Genomic DNA, 20,491 nt, shown 5'->3' with positions numbered 1-20,491 from the left:
CTAACCGTTGACGCCTTTAAAAATAAAAGCTCTGACCGTTTTTTGCAAACGCAGAATAAACCGTCTAGTGATCAAAGTGGGTCACGCCACCTCTTACACACGGCCAGAAAGCTGAAATTATGAAACCACACACACTACTTTGTTCGTTAAAGTTGTCTTTTGCATGGTTTTTATCCAAATAGTTTGTCATTTGTTGAGAGAAAACTCGGCACAACCCGGAAGTCGACACGCACACCCAATCAGCTTTGCCCAGGAAGTAGTTACACTTCCACACACGCAGGCTGGATCTCAATATGTAGTTCATGTGCTTTAAACTTTATGTTACCTGTTCTTTGACCGATTCATTGTAATATTTTATTAGCTGACACTTAATAATGAAGTGAACTAATGGCCGACATCATAAATCCGGTGAATGAAGGCGATCTTCAGGCTCAAGTAAGATTTGTGACAACCTCTCCGATAAAGTTGAGCCAACCTGTCAAATTGAGCTTAGTGTCCGTTTTGTTGTAGTGTTATGATGTGGCCTGCAGGGAGCCTATACGCCTCTGCCAAGCCTGTTGCTGGCAGGTGTAAAATCTGGCACAAACAAACCTTTTTCTGCATTTGTCTGAGGAACACAATGGTGGTATGATTACAATGCTTGAGCAACTGCGCATACACCATAAAGTAAAGAGGAACACACACACACACACACACACACACACACACACACACACACACACACACACACACACACACACACACACACACACACACGCACCTGTACTGGAGTTTGCTCCCAAGGGGTCTGGATTCATTAACACGTATCCATGCGATGTTTGAAGGTCGGCAGGTGCTGTGAGGTGCACACAGAGGCCGCACATTAACACAGTGCAGCCAAAACAGCATGAAAGCAGACAAATTAACACCATCACTAGGACTCATTATTAAACTTGTAGTGCTAAAATTGAGCTAGTTTTTAGCAGTGTCTCTGTTGGACTTGAACCTCAGGTAGTGCCTCTCCTGTACTGCCATTAGATAGAAATATTTACGTGGTGGTCTTTGAAAAACCCAGAAGGTTGTTTGAAAACACCTGTTCTGAAGGTATTTACAAAATCCTCAGAGAAGGCACTTTACTCTGTCCGTTGCAGTATAAAAAAGGTTTCAACCCCTTTCCCCTCTAGTTTTGTTTGACCCAAGAAAAACATTAATATGCTAATAGGAAAGTGTAACGTGTAGCATCACAGACAAATGTAACTGATAATAGAAGGTGAGCTACTATCTGTTTGGGATTAATTAACAGTGTCACAACCCTCATGTCTGTATGTCAATATGAGGCTACAGCTAGCAGCCACTTAGCTTAGCTGAGGTTAGCTTAGCACAAAGACTGGAACCTTTGGGAGACTCCAGGAAACCAACACGTGAACTCCCATAAAATGGGTTAGGGTTAGGGTTAGGAAAATGATTTGATGTTTTCACTTTGGTTTTTGTACGAATGCAAACAAATGAGATGTAAGCTCTTAATTAGTGAGCTTTAGGTGGATTTTGTTACCTCTGGACACAGCCTGGCAAGTTAGCTGTTTCCCGCCTTTTCCGGTCTTTATGCTAAGCTAAGCTGGGGCCAAATATGACACATATTTACAGTACAGATACAATATTCAGCTATTGCTTTAAATGACAGTCTGGGTTTTTAAAGCAAAGGAGGATGCTAACCGTCACCTGTACGCCATCTAGCTACATGGCCACAACCCCTCAACTCGGTGTAACTTGGCTAAACTTCAGTTTCAACAGGTCTTCAAACACTGTTGTATAGTGGGCTGTAAACGCCAATGATCAACAAACTACCACTGACTACAGCGTTAATTTTTCTCACTTTTGGATAGATATATTTTGAAAAATACATTAGGTTAGAGTTTAAAGCCTTCAGTACATCACTGGTCCAAATGCTGAAATGATTTAATGGATGAATTCATAATTAAAGTCAGCAGACAGCTATAATTGATGTTTTTGCTGTGTTATTGTTTCCTCTCCTTTAGATTGAAGAGGTTGAAGCTCTGTCTTCCATCTATGGGGATGAATGGTGTGTTATCGATGAAGCATCCAGGATATTTTGCATCAAAATATCCAACGACTTGGAGGAGCCAAAACTAACAGCGTGTCTGCAGGTAGAGAAAAGAAAATCTTTAATGAACTAATGTCTGCCAACGCAGTTTGATTGTAATCCAGTTTTTTTTTTTCTCATTGATCAGATAATTCTCCCACCTGATTATCCAAGTGCATCCCCCCCTATCTACCAGATCAAGTAAGTCTATTTGACTTTCAAATTTAATCTTGTGGTGATGTGCTGAATTGATAGACCAACATCCCACTCAAAAACCCACTCCTCGTCCTTCTCGATAACCCTCTATTTGTTCTCGGCTTTTGTAGTGCAGCGTGGTTGCGAGGCCTCGAGAGGGCCAAATTGGCAAACAGCCTAGAAGACCTCTATGTGTGAGTGCTTCTAGTAATTTCTGACTTCACAAGGAGGCACTGTCGAGTGATATTAGCCACAACAAAAGCTTTTCACGGTTGTTTCCACAGTGTGATTTCTTTGAAGTCTGTGTCTCTTAGAGAATCCACCATCATCATACGGGAATATTTAAATTTCAACAGGGAGCACGTCGGGGAGAGCATCCTCTACCTGTGGGTGGAAAAAATCAGAGAATTCCTCGTGGACGTATCCCAGAGATCAGAATCAGGTGAGTTGTGAAAAATTACGTTCATGCTTGAGGGACACACTCGAGCCAAGCGTTTATCACTTTGAATTACACTTGATAGATTTATGAGTCCAGGAGAGCTTACTTCATAACAAGGCAAGAGCGGGCTGTTTTACTCATACCCCACCCCTTTACTTACTGCTGCTACACCTGTCAAGCGTTTGTTCTGGTACAGCTCTCGAAGTGAACAAAACAGGCTTTCTCATTTCCAGCCGATGCTGAAGTCACAAAGTGTTTCTAGATGATTCACTTTAAAACAAAAACCCTGCAACTATGCACATGATGGGTACATGATACGCTAAAATAATGAGGCTAAAGCTACAGGTTTCAGGTAAAAAGTCATTATCAGCACCAACATTGTTCGAGTGTTGCAGGATAGAGCTCTAGGGTCCTAGCACTAGTATTATGGCACAGTAAGGTGTTTAATTTATGGTAATTAAAATGTAATAAATATGAAATTTATACATAACCCGTGGCATGCAAGAGTTGGTGCTTAACATTACTATAGCAAGAATCTACTTGGATAACCAAGACAGAAGATAACCTCGTGTTTTCATCTTCACTTTTTTAAACAGTATGCTTTGTAGTGTGTACTACCTTAATTTGATGTTGCATTCGTTGATAAAATGTCGGGGCACCACTGCTATAACGCTGATAAATACTAACGAATGGACTAACAGTAAACCAGTCTGATAACCTGAAGTGTAAATTCTGGATACAGGGATCGTAGATATTCAGTTCAAAAGGACACCGTCTAACCAGGACTTAAATCAAAATATCATTTATTAAGCAGAATTGTGGAGAATGGGTAATGTACCATGAATAATAACACAGAAGATGGGAGGTGATCTGACAGAACACACAAGAAACTTATGGCAACACAATGGTAAATAAATTGGCGATAGTGAGAGGCAGTTGAAAGGGAATAATGGGGACGCGAACGCAGAGTTAAGGGAATGAACGATTAATGGAGAGAATTTGGACGAATTGACCTAATCTTAACCTCACGGACCAACTCTTATTCAAACCCGCTTAGCGTGCCTACTTGGTTGCTGGCGTCCCGTTGTGCTCTGCTCCGAACTGACTCGAAGACGTTCCAGATGTTCGTCCGTGGCTCGATCTGCTTGGCGCTCTGGTGGAAGGCCCAGGTACCAAGATGACGAGCTGATGCTGAACGGGGCGTCTCTGGAACTAGTTCTGCGGTGTCGGTTACAGATGCGGGACGGCTCCGGATGGTTGTGAACCGGACCAAGGATCAACAGCTGGCCGCAGGGTTTGGTTCGGTTGAGTCCGTGACGGATTATTTTAGACTGATAGTACAAATTAAGAGTCTCTTCGATGGCCGGTCGAAGAAGGCTACAAAGTTAGTATTACTTGCCTAAATTTACTGACGTTAAAAACAAAACGTTTGGCTAAAGAGAAAGTTAACTTTGAAGCTTACGGCAAATTATAAGAATACGTCTTCTGAAGATAATTTACGCTACTCGGAATGGCTTGGAGTAGCTCGAAGACGAAAACTTAAGGAGCAAACGACTGTGCAAAACTTAAGACAAAGAAGTAAGGAAAAGAACTCAGCTGAGGGTAACTAGACGTGAAAAAGAAAACAAAAGAACTACAAAACAAAACTAACTAACTAACTAACACAAACTTAGACGGAACTGAGTAACGCGCACTACACGCTGTTTTTAAAGGTCGCTCCGGGGCGTGTCGAAAGGGCAGGCCATCGAATCACGTGAGACGGTCTGTGACGCGCGATCGCCTCACGGAGCTGAACTAATCAATGATTCATACGAGGGGCTCATCTGCTTCTCACTATGGTCAATCACATATAATTTCAATGACCAATTTTCAATGGCATTTCAACATTGTTCACAGCATGCATTAGACACTTTCTATGGTTGGGTGAAAACATTAAATGATAATCATGGTACAGTTTTATCCCAACAGGTATAATAACTCAATGAATAACTAATACAAAAATAAAGGTAGGAATAAAGAGAGGCAGATTATATTTGTCAAAATGATTATCACGATTATGGTTACTTATCGATAAATGTGCCAAGTCAAGCATATCCAATCTGACGGTTAGGAAACTCTGGATGGCAGTATGGTTTTGTGGTGACAATTCATACAAACTTTTATAAAACCGTTAAAATCAAAACTTGGTCATACTTCAGGTCAGAGATACGGGAAAAACATCAATATTATGCGTACCCCGAGTCCTGCAAGTTGAAAACATGAAAAGTTAAGTTTAACATAAAAGTCTGGTTATCTTGGAGTGTTGAGGAAAATCACACAAGCATACACAAGTTGCCTCAATGGATGTCCGGTTTACGACGCATCAGCATTTGCTGATGTTTGTGGATGTCCCTCTGGAGCCTGGCGTTTGTCTCTCCAGACTGTTTTATTGTCTTGATCTCTCTTGGGGCTATCAGGAGAGAATTAGCATTGCCATGAGAAACATAGTGAGGAGAAGGTGAGGAGAAGGCCACCTTTGATGTTGAGGTGTCTCTGGCTTCCCTGAAAAGAAAACATGGAGGAGATGTCTCTTGACCAGACATCTTGTCTCTCTTCGAAATCAGATTGCATTATAGGTAAACCAGATGGTTTATAATTCAATCAGTTGGCGGGTTTACACCTCCATTTCCCTTGAGTATCACCAGAAAAGGAGGGAAAGAAGGGGTCAGTTAAAGGCCGGTTCTGCTACAGCTTCATTTCTGAAAGAGAAATGAATTGTGGGATGAGGAATAACTGATGAGTTTGGCTGGGGTTGCTGGAAGGTAGAGTGACTTTATCAAACCACATAAAAAAGAGGACAGAGCCAGTTGTTATTTTCTAAATTCTGATATTTTAGCGTCCTGGTCAGTTTTTTATGTAACCTGTTACCATGCAAAGCAATGTTGCTGGCTAATGATATGCCCCTTGTTTTTGGAATAACGCAGGGTTGCTACTACAGCTAGCTAGTTAGCCCGGCATGCTAACATTTGCAACTTTCATTGGAGCAGATAAACGCACTGTATAATTCATTCCATACACTTTTGCTCTTAGTTTTATGTTTGTCTGTTGAAAAATAAACCACCCATGGCATGCACATTGCTTCAACATGAGAGGAAATCTGAAGCTTGACTCGCCCGCTGTACCTGGTACCTGGTTGCAGTTGCTGAGCTCTGATTGGACAGTTTCTTTTCAGGGGCGGTGTTTAGCATACAGTCAATTCCACCTTGTCCAGCAAGTTAAAGTACATGATAACATCCTCACATGATAACATCTCAATTAATCAGCTGATTAAGACCACTGTTCAGCCATAGGCCAATCATTACATTGTTTTTCATAAACAAATAGTCGTATGAAAGGTCCAGGTGAATCTGCCTCATCTACATGTGTCTTCTGCTAAGACACTCCTCCATGTGTAATACAGCTATCTGATGTCGTCTGAGGGTGTGATAAGATGAGCACAAAGGCCTGCAGGGGCACGAAAAGCCCATCTGTGTCTGACGTTTGAGTGACTGCATTGAATTAAGATCAATATCTGTGTAATGCCTTCTGTTTCCTTGGCAGATTCTTTTGAAGAGTAAAAGGAGTCAAAGATACCAAATTAAGCATTTTCTACAAGTGTCAACATGCACCAGGTCTTCTCGGGGACTCTCGGTTATCTAAGCCAAGCCCAGCCGTATCTATTATCGAGGCAGACGGTCTCCTTTGACCAACAAGGCTGAAAAATATTAACTGCCCTCCCCATTGTTGTGTGGCACAAATTGTCCTCTACTGAGATTCATGTGGTAATAAGTATAACTGGTCACAGTATTTATGCAATCTCAGAGGAGCGGGATTGATGCCTTATTCCCAATCAAATGACGTGGGCATGGTGGAGAGAGGTTGAATGAGAAGGGGAAGTGATGAGGCTGAAGCTGCATATTTCACAGAAAAGGAAATGAAAAGGGAGTAAACAGTACAGAGAGGACAGAAAGTCAAGAGAAATAATGGATCCGGTGATGGAGTTTGGCTGAAGGAGCTCGAAAGCAAAGGATGGAAAACATCCAAAGTCCAAATGTTTGTTCGCATAAATATGAAATCCCATTTAGGCTTTCGGTATTTTAATTAATCGTGACACTGTGTGTGTGTGTGCTTCTGTGTGTGTGTATGCAGTCCTAGAATAAACACATCACTCACATTGTCACAGTGAGCTTGTTCGACTTGTTACCAGTTCAACTTTGATCACTGTTTTCATTATGGTCTTCTAAGATTTAGCAGGCTTGAAAAATCCATTTTTTATGAAGAGCACTGAAGTATAAGGCTGATGATATTTTTCTTATTATCGTTACCCGCCGGATGTGCCACCAGATTCTCATAAATGACATTGGAGACGGCTTATGGAAATGAAATGAACATTCAGTTCTTGGGTAACAGCTCCGGTGGACGTTCAGTCAGCATACCAACTGCACATTCAACGCGTCCTTTTATTGTGGCCAGTCAGCGGCACACCTGCGCAGTAATCATGCTGTTTAATCAGCACCTTGATAAGCCACACCTGTCAGGTGGATGGATCGTCTTGGCAAAGGCAAAGTGTTCACTAACACCAATTTAAACGCATTTATCAACACAAATTTTGAGGGAAAAAAGCCTTTTACGTGCACAGAAAATTTCCTCGAGCTTTAATGTCGCCTCATGAAAAATGGGAGCAAAAACAAAAATGGTTGTGTTTCTGGTTTTGTTCGGTGAACATTGTTATTGGTACATTGCTGCATAGAGTATGAAATAATACATAGTGTACAGACATAATGTTAAACAACAACAAAAAACAAATACACTCTGTCTGTCTGTCTGTACACGCACATACACACAGAGTATCAGCTGATTTTAGGCTGTGCTCAGACATACTGCACCTTTGTTTCCATACCAACAGCGCACTAATTTCAGCTCACCTTTTGATCTTTTGTGTCTCATCCCGCTGCATTAGCGTACAGTGGATCCTGGACATCATCAACATTCAGGCACTAACACAGCCAGTTTCAGCACTGGCACTTTTCTCCGTGTGTGTTGTTAAGAAACGAGGAAGTGAGCGTCAGATGTCATGATTAACTGAAAAAAACAATAAAAACAAAACGATAATGTCACTCAGGACAAGCCTTTCTCCATTATTAATGGAATATCCTCGCTAAAAATAATATCAGCAGCTTCACTGGTCCCAAAAATCTCCTGTTAGTCAGGCTCTGGTAATTGGTGTCATCCATTATGAATTGTCTGTGGTGGTATAATAGGTCATGAAACCATGTTAGTGTCAGTGTTAAGGTCATGTCATGGTAATTTGGTAATAAGATGCTCAGTATGTGTCATTTTAATGACAAGCTGCAGACGTCCCAGTGAAGACCTTTTCCAGCCACCAGTTTTGAGATTAAAAAAGCAATCTGTTTTTAAACAAGACATCATGTTTCTCACATGTCTCGTTTCAGTGGATCAACAAGAAAAGGTGAACATGACGGCCGAGGAGGACGTGGATGATGATGACGAAGACGTACCAGACTTCAGGACTTTAAAACTGAACACAGACAACGCTCATCTCTTCTCGGATCATGCAAATGGTACGGCTCATTAGGGCGCGATGGGCTGTTGTGAGTCATCGGACGCAGCTTGTCCTCCTGATGTTTAACATTTTGTCCTGCAGATGAAGAGGTACCGCCGATAAAACATGGAAACACCATCACAGACCGACGCAGCACCTTCCAGCCTCACCTGTCACCTGTGGTGACTCCCAGACAGGTACAGAACATGAATGACATGTTGTTGTTTTTATATCAGCACGCAGTGCAGCAAACAAAGCTCCCGTGTATGAATTCTTCAACTGAAAAATTAAATGAAGCCTTCTTTCTCGCGAACTATGAGGACAAGCGGCCAACTGACAGCTCATTCAAGCTTCAGGAGAAATTACTTGATGAGGGCCTTGTAGGGGAGGAGATGTAAATGTGCCAATTTATGCAGCAATTTCACAAATGAAACATCATCTGGCTCGTTCCTTCGTGTTAGTCTCACTCTCTGGCTCTCAGGTACCGATTGGTCTTAAAAGCTTCCACCTGCTGTGAAGCAAGTAAATATTTACAGACACGGCTGCCCTCCTCAGAGCAGAGGAACAGGATACACTGACACCTGTACACCATTTGCATATTTCCTTGTAATAGTCTGAAAGCATTCAGTTCAACCAGAGACATAATTTAGAAAAAGACTGAGATCTGTTTCACTGAGAACAAATTGGAGACTTAGTTTTCCAGTAGAGTTTTATGTATTTGTTGGAGCCACAAAGTCTTCAATATTAAGTGATTAAATAAAACATTGCGGAATAAATAAACAAACGAATAAATGTGTAAAAATACATTAGGTGAAACAAAACAAATGATTACGTATTATGTCTGTATGTCTTTGATACACCTGTTTTTATGCCACATGTTATTTCATTACACTTTATCATTTAATGTCTATTTTCATGACTTGTCACCAGTCAGTGTTCAGGCAGTCACACGCTTCCTGCCAACTAACCAACAGGCAGCAAGCTAGCTAGCTGTTCTTGTCTCGTGCGACCACCAAAAAATTTGAGTGTCTCTCTCTGAAAAACATCTCCTCCTGTGGCCCAGGAGGTCGGTGGTTCGATCCCTGGCCTCGACAGTCCACATGCCGTAGTAAAGCAAGATACTAAACCCCCAAAATGCCCCCGATGCTGCGCCATCGATGTGTGAATTCACACATTTGGATGAAAGCGTCTGCCAAAATGACTAATTGTAAACTCGCTACCTGCGATGCTGGACTGCCGGTACGAGGAGAAGAAAGCCGTCTGAGTAAGCTGAGCACAGACGCTTTGACTGACAGTTTGACTCTCATGGCTGAAGGAAAAATGGCCCATTGACGAGTTTTAGTTTAAAACCTGAGTTTGCTGCATTTTACAAACCCATCGTAGCTTTTTCAGCCTAATAAATAAATAAATAAATAAAATAAACTCATAAAATGTCAAGAAAGGAAATATTCTAAGTAGACGCCTTCTGAATTCAAGACGAACTTAATTGCCTCGTTAACTCGCATGTTGCATGTTACTCCAGTGATATGCTGCCCCCTGTTGTTTGGAGCAGCCTTCGACAGGTGACCGGCTCTTACACTTTGTACCTTTAAGCTGCTTGCAGAGCAGGATGAAGTGATGAGCATTCACTGAGTAGCACATCATCTTGTTAAGGCGCTGCTTTATGCCTGTAAGAATACTTATGTCGGCCCTGCAGGTTGTTTAAGTGCCAAATGAGTAACTTCAGTAATCAAATCTCAGTCTTGACCTTCTTAAAGACCATCAGAAGGCAAGAAAGCACAACATACCATTTAGAAGGCATTTCTTATGCAACTGATGCACTTACAGACATTATGAAGAGTTCAAAAAAGTCACCGCATTACCTGAAGCTATTTTTTGAAATGTGTTTGCGCTTTCAAGCTACGAGCCTTAATGTAGTTTTAATCCCTTTCCTCGAGTCTTTTTTGTTTGCCTTTCCTCTTAAGATGGCATTGATGTTAAGTATCATTTTCACTATTTTCAAAGACTCCCTGTGCAATATACCACGGGCTCCTGCCCACCGCCAGCAAAGAGACTCCATCTGCGATCAGCAGGCGATAATGTCGCCGATGGAGGACTCCAGCAATGAAAATTTGCAGCCTACGTCAAATTCAAGACACCCAAGGAAGATCCTTCCAAGGTTTTGTGTTTGGTGAAAAGAGCGTGCTAAAACGTTTCCTCACCTGGCGCTGATTGTACAGAACATGCTCGCCATCCTGGCATCGAGTGCATCCAGTGAAAGCTCAGCTCAGACTGGAGACTGTGGACGCTGTCAGGACTCATGTGAATCGTGGTTGATGTTTTTTAGACTCCTGTAGAAGAAAGTCTCATTTTCTTCCAGCTCTGTCAGTCTTTAAGTTATAGCACAAAACTAGTAGACTATTTAAAAAATTCTACCAAAATAAGAGCATTCAAGTTTAAAACTCCTCATTATATGTAGACATGCCTCTCTGAAATCCTCCAGTCAAGGCTTACTTTAAACTAATAAAATTGATCATTATGAACACTTCAGTTTATTGGCGATGACTTGGAAAGCATATTATTAAGGAGTAATGAAAAAATGCTAAACATGGTCCGATATGAAGTCCAGATGCTTTAATGAACGACGAAAAACTGCAGGAGGACTGAGCTCGTGTGACCAGAATGAAAAGCAGCAGCCAATGCTTCAAAAACAGTGCAGATCAGCAAACTGAACCATGTTTGGCTGGGAAAGGGTCACAGAGCAAAACTTAACTGAGACATTTGAACAGAAGTCCTCAATCCGAATCCTGTTTTTCAAACCGTCGTTCGCTCTCAAAATGTATTTTTAACCACTCAAATCTGAGTTTTAATTATAGGAAGTGTGATTTTCCTTCATGAACAGTTGACTAATGCTGTTTTGAGCATTAGTCAGAGAGCTTGTTGACCTCCGAAGCATCATCTTCAAACTGACATGGTTTGGAAGTTGACTCATTTTTCTTCACACTCGGGGTTTCAGCATGAAAGCGGTTTATATTTAGCATGGCGATGAGGCAGAGTGCAGGATGAGCTGCTTGTGTCAGCACTTTTCATTTACAAAAGAGTAGATGTGGAGGCATGTGAGAGTGAAGTCTGGAGCGATGTGTCATGATATCCACCTGTTGTGTGTTGCAGGTGAAAATGGTCCTGGAGAAGCTGTATGAAAACAAGAAGATTGCAAGTGCCACTCATAATATTTATGCATACAGGTCAGTGATAAAACCTACTCTGAATTTATTATTAGCTTATTATTAATTTATTATGCAAACCATGCCAACTCCCTCAGGTTAGTGTTACAGTGTACTCATTAGTGGAGGAGAACATGAGACGGGATGGCCTGCCCGTCTTCTCTAAAGGGCACGTAACGGCATTAAAGGTCAAAAAAAGCACCGGAGAGAATGAAAGCTTTTTGATAGTATTGTGCATTATGTGAATGGGTGTGTGCGTATGTCTTTCTGTGTGTGTGTTTGTGTTTTCCGCCTGTGTGTGCAGTGTATTTCAGCGCGGTCTAATGAGGTCGATGTCAAGCTGCTGATGCGCTGCCTGGGCGGTCATTACGGTTGACATTTAGAGCACTTAAAAAAACTTTCCCGGTGAAGAGGCGGCCGGTGTCACGGCGTCGCTCTCTTACCAAAATGTCTTAATGCTCTCCGGCCTGATGCCAAGCTGTTGTGCTTCTCTCTGTCGTAGGATTTACTGCGAGGATAAGCACAGCTTCCTGCAGGACTGCGAAGACGACGGCGAGACAGCCGCAGGGGGGAGATTGCTCCACTTGCTGCAGGTTTATTATTTCATTAAGAATACTGACCTCGAGCCAACATGCCGCTCTTTCAGCTGAATGCTAAACATTCGTCAAAAGGCAAAAACTGATGAAGGAGTCAGTGCACATCAAGCTTTGGCTTCAGAATTTAGATCACAAATGGTTAAATTCAGTAGCCGCATCAAACTTTCTTTTGCATGCCTAATTGGTGTCTGTTCTAAGCTGCCATGTTCATTTTCACAGCATGATTTGGCCTCTGCTGTGGCTTTAAGCTTGGATTGTTATGAGGAAGGAGCTTTCCTCACACTCTGACAACAGACTCAAACCTTTTGCTTTCTGTGGCAGTTTCACCATAAAACTGACCCATAGTTTATGCATCTTCAACTATATATTGTGTGAAATAGATCAAAGTGGTCATATCAGGTACAAAAACTCCACGTCCAAAAAGAGTTTTTCTGACAAATATTTTAATATGCTGGCCCTCGATGCACCACCTGTCTGCACGTCTGTGAGATGACAGGAAATGAGAGTGAATGAAACCAAGCCAAAAATCCAAAAAACTAATTAGCATGAATTAAAGTAAGTAATTATGGACGGTGGTGAAACAGAATCTGAGGAAACAAAACACAAAATAAATAAGTTTGATGCTCACACTGTTAGATTTTTGGAAAAACATTTTCAAGTTTTAAAAAAATGGGGCGACGCAGCTGTTATCATTCCCTGTGAGTACAAAAAGGTTTGGTCTCCTGATTTTTATGTTTGCTAACAGCTAAAACCAGTGCATGATAAACAGTAGTGAGGAATATAATGTGGACAGTTCGTATGCAGTGTGGAAATGAAACACAGCATAAGAGTCTCAGCCATTCAAGCAGCTCTGTGAGAACGCTAGGACATGAGCTAAGTGCTAGCATCAATATGCTAACATGACGTGTATAATGACAGCGCTAACATGCGGCTGATATAATGCTGAGCACACTCACCATCTTTGTCCAGCATGCTGGCGTGCCAACATTTGCTAATTAGCTCTGAACAGAAAGGCCAGCTGATGCTGACGAGAAGAGCGGCAAGTTCAGCAAATGTCTTAAAGAATGTCTCAAATCAAAACTGTTGCCGGTTGATTTTCTGATTGACTGCGTAGTTAACGACTTGTTTCAGTTCCGTGAGGAAGCCTTCCTTCTGTCGGTGACTGGGTTTGTATCGGTGTCTGAAAAAAAGCTAAACTTCATCATTTCATGACGGCTACGCTACCAGAAATCAAAGCAGTATGCTTAAGCCTTTGCGGGTTATTTGATTTTGTCGTACAGCTTCACTATAATTACCTCTCATCAAGTAAAAAACATGATGCGAAAATGCTAAAATTGCTGAAGGCAGAGCCAAACAGTTAAGATAAGTGTCTTTGAGAAAAATATATCCGCACAGAGGATGTGTCTTAGCTGGTGTGCATGAGGAAATGACCTCACTAGCGTAGCCCATACCACTAGCATTTACATAATGTAGATATTTCCACTCTCCAGAGAAATAGTTCACAATAGCAATTTCACACAGTTATGAATCTTTTCATTTCACATTTCAAAGAGGCACTTGTCACTAGCCCGTGCTGTCAGATGGCACCATGATTCACACACACGCCCACATAACGATGAAATGTGCAATTGTCCACACAATTTGTTTGTTTCCCTGTAACGTTGAATAAAGGCCAGCGAAAGGGCTGCCGCAAAAGAGTTTGCTCTAATCAGAGCTCAGCAGTGACTTGTAGTAGTTCTGTCATATTCATTACCAGCAGGTGCCGAGTCGCGTTAGAGCTTTTCAGATGAGATCCATGACTCATGACAAAGTTCATACTCATTCATAAGATGACGACAGCCATCTATGCCAGCGTGACCCTGTGAGAGAGCCAAACGGGTGTGAAATAGTGCATCGGATTGGTGTGTATATCTGAAACTGTGATCTGCTGCATAGAATCCTGATGAATCAAGCTGTCTTTGACTAATGCTGTGATGTCTTCCAGGACAGTGAAAGAACACGTCACTCTGCACAGACAGTCGTGCTGATTTGCTTAAATTAGCTTTCGGATAAGTGAAAAACAGCCTACAAACTTGTGTTGGAGCATTTCTAAGCACTTACGCTCTATTACGATCTGGAAGCTTTATTTAAAATCTAATTTTCATGCTTCCTGGTGAGACCTCATCCCGTTTTCTTAACTGCTGGCATCTGTCACGACTCTTCACATTAAAGCAGCTCTAATAATATTTTAGTTTAACAATGAGTCAGATGACTGCATAATGTGAAAGGTGTCACATGCATTGATGAACCCACGCATAATTATCACCCAACTCTGCATTTCCCCCTAAGCTCAGGGGATTGTGATGGTGTCCCGCAGTTCATTGTTTTGACTTTGCTGCCTGCAGCTTTACTGCTTTGGTTCAGTCTCGCCGCTCTCATCAGCTCTAAAAACACAGACACAGTTAGCGACAAGCTGGAAAACAGATTGTAGCATTTAGCAGCTAAAGACCAAGATATGTCCTTCAGGTTGGTGGAGACCAAAAGAGGCCAAGTAGCCAAAAAAAATCCATTATAACAGGTTTATATTACCTTTTTTAATGTATTTCTGGCAATTTGGAATCCTGTGCTTCTTCATAAATTAGTAAACCCAGTCAGCATGTTCATTAAGGCGGCTAAATGTAAACTCAGCAGCTCTCTTTTATATTTGCTTTACTTAACGGACGTGGACGCAGACGAGAGCAGATTAAGCGACGTACTCTCAGGTCACTCCCTGCAGCTGACCTACTGTAAATGGAGTGATAGCATCAGGTCCACTGTCCTGCTCATCCTTCTGAGCAACACGCTGATTAATCTCCTACTTGTCACACTCTCAGCGTACTGAGCAATTTACATGAAGAGCTTTCTCCTTAATCCATTCTTCTCTAATCTCATTCCTCTCCACGAGCCTTTCTTCTCATTTCCTCAATTAGATTTGTGCTTTCCTCCAGTGAATGTGGAAGTGCGAGGTGATGAAACAAAAAAAGAATCTGATTAATTGTGTCGGCAGCCAGATGTGGATGAGTCGCCTCAAATGCACTTTTGTGTGTGTTGCAGTGCAGAGCCATATTCTCCTCTTTATGTTTAACACATAGGGTGTCATTTGGGGGAAATTTCAGATTTGCAATTTGCTGAGTTTGATAAGAAAATTAATGTCAGAATTAATATTTTTTTTATTTTAACACATTATTTCTTAGCTAGAAAACTAGCCAGTAGTCACTGTTGGTGGTTAAAAAGTGGCTTCACTGTCTAAGACAGCTGCTTATCAAACAACATTTTACACATGATGAACACATAAGACAAGGCAACTTCTGAAGTACTTGAATGCACCTTCGGCAGCGCTCGGCTAACTGTTCCCCACTTCAAACTTTAAATCTGCACATTGTGGCCAACAGGGGGCAGCACAAACAGCATACAACTGAGCGGAGATGTGGATGATGTGGATGATAATTATCTGTGTGACCTCTTTTTTGTTCAAAACATGATTTGATTCATTGATTATATAAGAATATTTATTATAATAGTTTTAATTGGATTTTTTTTATGCTATTGTTTTAATGGTCTTTTCATGCACAGCTCTTTAATTGCTCTATATTGTTTTTAGCATTTTTTTTAGCATTGTTATTTCTATCTTTCATATACTCTGTGGAAGACTAAAATAGAGAAATATCCCCACTTTTTCGGGGTTTTGCCTGAATTTGATGGAGAGAGGCAGTTAAGAGGGAAGAGAGTGGGGAGGACATACAGCAAAGGGTTGGAATCAAACCCAGGACTCAGCCTTACTTCATGCGGCACGTTTTAAAGTGTCAGGCCATCTGCTTTAGACTAACAGCCGATGGCTTGAGCCTGATACACTTCATGACGATTCATCCATCACATCGCATCTGCTGTGAAATATGTGGCTGCTTGAAAATGGCTGCCAGTATTGCATCCGTGTCTTGCCCAGCTTTCTCGAGTTCACACTCATTTCACGTTTACCATGTGTTTGTCTGTCCCCGCAGATCCTGGACGTGCGTGATGTCATGGTGGTCGTGTCTCGATGGTACGGAGGTATTTTGTTGGGTCCTGACCGCTTCAAGCACATCAACAACTGTGCTAGAAACATCCTGGTAGAGGAAGGATACACTGCCTCCTCGGTGAGACACCCCATGCCTTTTATGAATCATTCTGTCATCTTCCAGTGACACATCATCAGTCAAATTTTACCTTGCTGTCAGTTTTCTGATGCTGGAAAACACCTGCTGTCTTGTAGTTTAATTGACTGTTACCGTCATGTTCGTCCAATAATCTGAAACCAAAATGGATGAGATTTTTTTTTTTTCCTTTTTCCTGTTGGACCGCCAAAGCAGAGTCCAAAAGTCAGAAGACAAAAGTTCTTTCAACGCTGTCAGAAAGTGTACAGTTACATCTCATTGTGGATGTAGATTTATCAGAATAACACAGAGAGGCTGCGCTGCTTGCTTTGTGTTTCCACAGTTACCCTTCAGTAGCTGTCACGTTAGGGATATTGGTTCATTTGAAGTGTCTGGTTGGCACATTTTCTGGACATCAAACACTGTCTCCTCGCTTTCTGCAGCCTGAAGTTACGTCCAGTCGGCTTTGAAGTCGTCTTTGTGTTGTGCGAAGTTATTCCGTTGATAACACGATTGACCTTTGAGCTGCTGCCACTCATAGATTAAAGGTACAGCAAGCCCACTCTTAAAAGTAAGCTACTTCAAAACCCCATCAACTCACTGTACAAATCTCTTGATTTCATTCCAGTCCTGACAGCAAAGGCTCCTCATTCCCACTGCACGTGCAGCCTGGACTCTATGAAAAATAATTAGAGGTCGGTGTCTGTGGATGGAGGGACTTCATTCTTCTGTAGAATAGATTCATGATGCGTTATCACATTTTCTGTAGTTAAATCTTAAACTTGTGTGAGAATAATATCACAGCAGGGAAAACAATATGATCAACATGAGCAGCAATATTTAACCCTCCGAAAAGCTCAGTAATCACTGCCAAACAAACACTGAAAAATCATGAACACAGAGGCTTAAAACCTACTGGCTGATTGCTGCTGACTTCAAGGGGTTTTATTCAACAATCACGATGCATCATGTTTCAGACATTGCCGATGTCCATCACGTCTGTCCTCAGAATCAACAGCTGTTAGTGCTTTCTCTGCGCAGAGCGTTTGTTCTCCTTACCTCCACAAGTCCATGGAGGGTTTTTGCTGCTGTGTGTGCACAAGAGGAGACTCTGCTTCAGGGCAATCAGAAAACACTGAATTTACAGAAAAAAAGCTGCAAGGCAGAGACAAATGAGTGAATTCTGCACAAATGCACCTGAGGATCTAACATGCAGAAAATGTGCAGCGTAATTTTCATCACTGGAGCTGTGTCCCTTTTTCCTTTAGAAACTGTTGTTGCTGTTTAAAATGATGTGCTATTTCTTCCGTGCCATTAATTTGATATGTTTAGCTGAAGTAAAGGCAGTCACATCCACTGGCCAGCAGGGGGCGTTGTGGCATCCCCACTTCCTTCAACCAAAGGGGGATATGAATCTCTGAACCTAATTTCTTGCCATCTGTTCAGTATTTGCTGAAACATTTCACAAATGTGCTGCAAAATTGCATGGAAATCCATCCAAAAGTCGTTATTTTTTTGGTGGGGGACATTTTCTTTGCCTTATATTGGACAGCTGACAGTAGAGAGATGGCCGACAATGAGGGGAGAGAGATGGGAAGTGACATGCAACAAGGTCACGGGCTTGATATGAACCAGGGATGCTATTGTTCATGATCTGTGCTTTAAAAACCCCTTTGGCCTCGAGGGCGCCCCATAGCATCCCATACATGTTGATATTTTTCAGTGATAGTGAGGGACAGATTGGTAGACTGATTGACTGACCTGCCTGTTGTAATGCTGCTAACTTGGCTAGTAAAAATCACAAGGTATCGTGATTAAAGTCACAGAGCGAGCATATACAGGGAAACAAACAGGACCCAGAATTGACCCTTGAGGTACACCAGTTAATCTCCAGGGAGATGTTGTTGATGGAAACCCAAAACTTTCTGTTGTCTAAATAAGAAACAAAAGACTTGAGGTCAGTTACTGAAATGCATTATTAAATTTGACTATTATTTCTTATTAAAAACAGTAAGGAAGCTGCATCCTGTTGGCTAAAACTGCAGGGAACAGGCGAGGAATATTTTAATGGTAATTGGGGTTACAAATAAAGAAGCCCGGAGAGTGACTGGTTTACAGCACCACTGCGAACACCATATGAGATGTTAACGGGCTGCATGCATATCAAATTTTTCACATTTACACAGCTGTATGAAACCGAACTACCGTTTATGCTTCTTTTTTTGGTTCAGGCTGTTAAAGCGTTGGGAGATTTGCAAGTTGGCAGCCTGGATTGTCGGAGCAGTAATTAGTGGAGGATGTTTCATAAGAGTGCTCAAGAATGCAATGTTTAGTTTGATGCAATTATTGGAATACATTAAAACAGTATGGCGCATGCCAATCAGCACAATGCAATTTGCACATTTCACTAAGGCAGAAAAACGCAGCAGGAGCTCAGGCAAAAATGTCTGGCAGAAATTGATTGATGAGCTTTAAAACAGCACTCAGATATTAAAGATGGAAGAAGCTTTGACAGCATTAAGTGGAGTGCTAATGTTAGATAATCATTAGTTTAGTCATTCTCTAATGCTTTCCTCTTGTTTCACAGGATGACGCCAGCAAATCAGGAGCGAAGACCAAAAAGCCAAAAGGCAAGAAAACAAAATGAATTTGAAGAAAGACTTTTGGTCGACACATTTTCACTGTGTTCTGAGGTCGTTTTTAACCAGCTCACGTGTGTCTTAATGCAGACAAACGGGGATTTCTTGCAATTACAAGTAATTTATTCAGAATACTAACAGCACTAAAAGGTCTGTGTTGTGACATTGTTATTTCAGCTGAACTCCGGAATTGATATTGCTTCAGTCTGACTGAGAAGCCTTGAAATGAAATGTTTACAGTACAATATATTTTCATTAAAATGATCTGACCAAGAGATTTGGGCAGATAATGTGACCTCAGCAGAATGTGGTGCTTCCTTATATCCATCAGTCCCACACTAGTGCCATAAATCCCACTTCATTAGAAAAGAACAGAATCATTACACAGTTCAGTGAACAATTTTATTCAGGAGAACAAATTCCATATTTATTCTACCACTCATTTTGAATTTCAATGCTCCGTCCTGTCTCCGTATTGCGGCATGGATTCTTGCCCTCGTACGCGTTACTTCAGCTTTTAGCCAAATCCGCATGTGAATGAATTCATACACAATTCATTCAGCGTTTCCTAGAAATATGATCAGACATCGCCGCTCAAGAAAATCAACTTTGCTAAGTTTCCTGGCACAGATGCTCTCACACGCATGCATATAATTCACGTCTGTTCCCCCCACGTGTTTGACATCCACTGGAAGTCTGCGAAATATTCGTTTTGTCACATATGTGTGTTTTCTCAGAGCATTTGCCTCACATTGGCGCCTGTGGGATTTTGCCTCACCTCTACATTTTGGTGTCACTTGATCCCTGGAAAGACGCAGTCTGCATATCAACCACTCCAGGGTCTGCTTCAAGGAGAGGACTGCTTTCTAAAAATACCCAGGCCTCATGTGTGCGGTTTGGTTTTCACCACCACAACCCCACTTTTCCCATTTTAAAGAAGAAAGTTGACTTTTGTCTGTGCTCAGTATCTGGAGGGAATAAAACTGACAGCTTGATCCAGCAAGGACGTTTCATGTAAATGAGAACACAAATGACAGACAATAGGCTGAGATTTCCTCCGCGTCTGTGTGTACTAAGGCTGCCTGCTCATTTCAGCCATTGAGAATAATTACAGATAATTCACTTAGAGAGTTGTTTCTCCCTGACAAGCTATCATCACGCTGAACCCATCATCTCAGCCCTTAATCATGTTTTTTAGAGGTTTGCGATGAACTCATGGAGCTAAATTCATACTCGAGGCTGAGGAGAATAATTAGCCCACTTAAGAGATTTCAAATTTCATCTGTACAGTTTTTCCTGCTGTTCATTCACAACACGCCGTGGGAGAACGTTGCTGAAGCCCGGCTCAAGATTTTGATTGTTGCACCAGTGTCCATGACTGTGATTGTCCTTTCCAGGTGTATGTATACACAGGTATGGATGCCCAAAGTGTTAAATATAATACTACTACTACTTATAATAAGAATAATAATGATAATAAAACCTCACATCAAGTGTAAAATAGCCAGTCACGTCCCCTCACCGTTGTTTTAACTTAACAAGCTCAACTACGGCTAGCCAGTTAGAGCCTTTTAGCTCGACTAATAACAAAGGCAAATAAACAACAAAGC

General features: G+C 41.6%; 1 protein-coding gene across 2 annotated transcripts; it reads left to right on the top strand.

The window, feature by feature from the left end:
- Positions 1 to 241: 241 nt before the first annotated feature.
- impact (impact RWD domain protein) lies at positions 242 to 19,185 on the top strand. Of its 2 annotated transcripts, XM_070960743.1 has the most exons (11): positions 242 to 435; positions 2,016 to 2,144; positions 2,229 to 2,281; positions 2,407 to 2,469; positions 2,632 to 2,717; positions 8,186 to 8,314; positions 8,398 to 8,492; positions 11,446 to 11,519; positions 12,001 to 12,091; positions 16,111 to 16,245; positions 18,830 to 19,185. In XM_070960743.1, the coding sequence occupies exons 1-11, from the start codon at positions 388 to 390 to the stop codon at positions 18,887 to 18,889; spliced, it is 963 nt and encodes a 320-aa protein (XP_070816844.1). In that variant the 5' UTR covers positions 242 to 387; the 3' UTR covers positions 18,890 to 19,185. The 2 variants fall into 2 exon arrangements, with proteins under 2 accessions (XP_070816844.1, XP_070816845.1); XM_070960744.1 differs by lacking the exon at positions 2,407 to 2,469 and having other exon boundaries at positions 263 to 435; positions 18,830 to 19,180.
- Positions 19,186 to 20,491: the final 1,306 nt, after the last annotated feature.

This window comes from Chaetodon trifascialis, chromosome 4, assembly GCF_039877785.1.
Source record: "Chaetodon trifascialis isolate fChaTrf1 chromosome 4, fChaTrf1.hap1, whole genome shotgun sequence".
Taxonomy (NCBI): Eukaryota; Metazoa; Chordata; class Actinopteri; order Chaetodontiformes; family Chaetodontidae; genus Chaetodon; species Chaetodon trifascialis.
The sequence above is the reverse complement of the archived record's forward strand: the minus strand, read 5'-3'. Positions and strand labels throughout refer to the sequence as shown.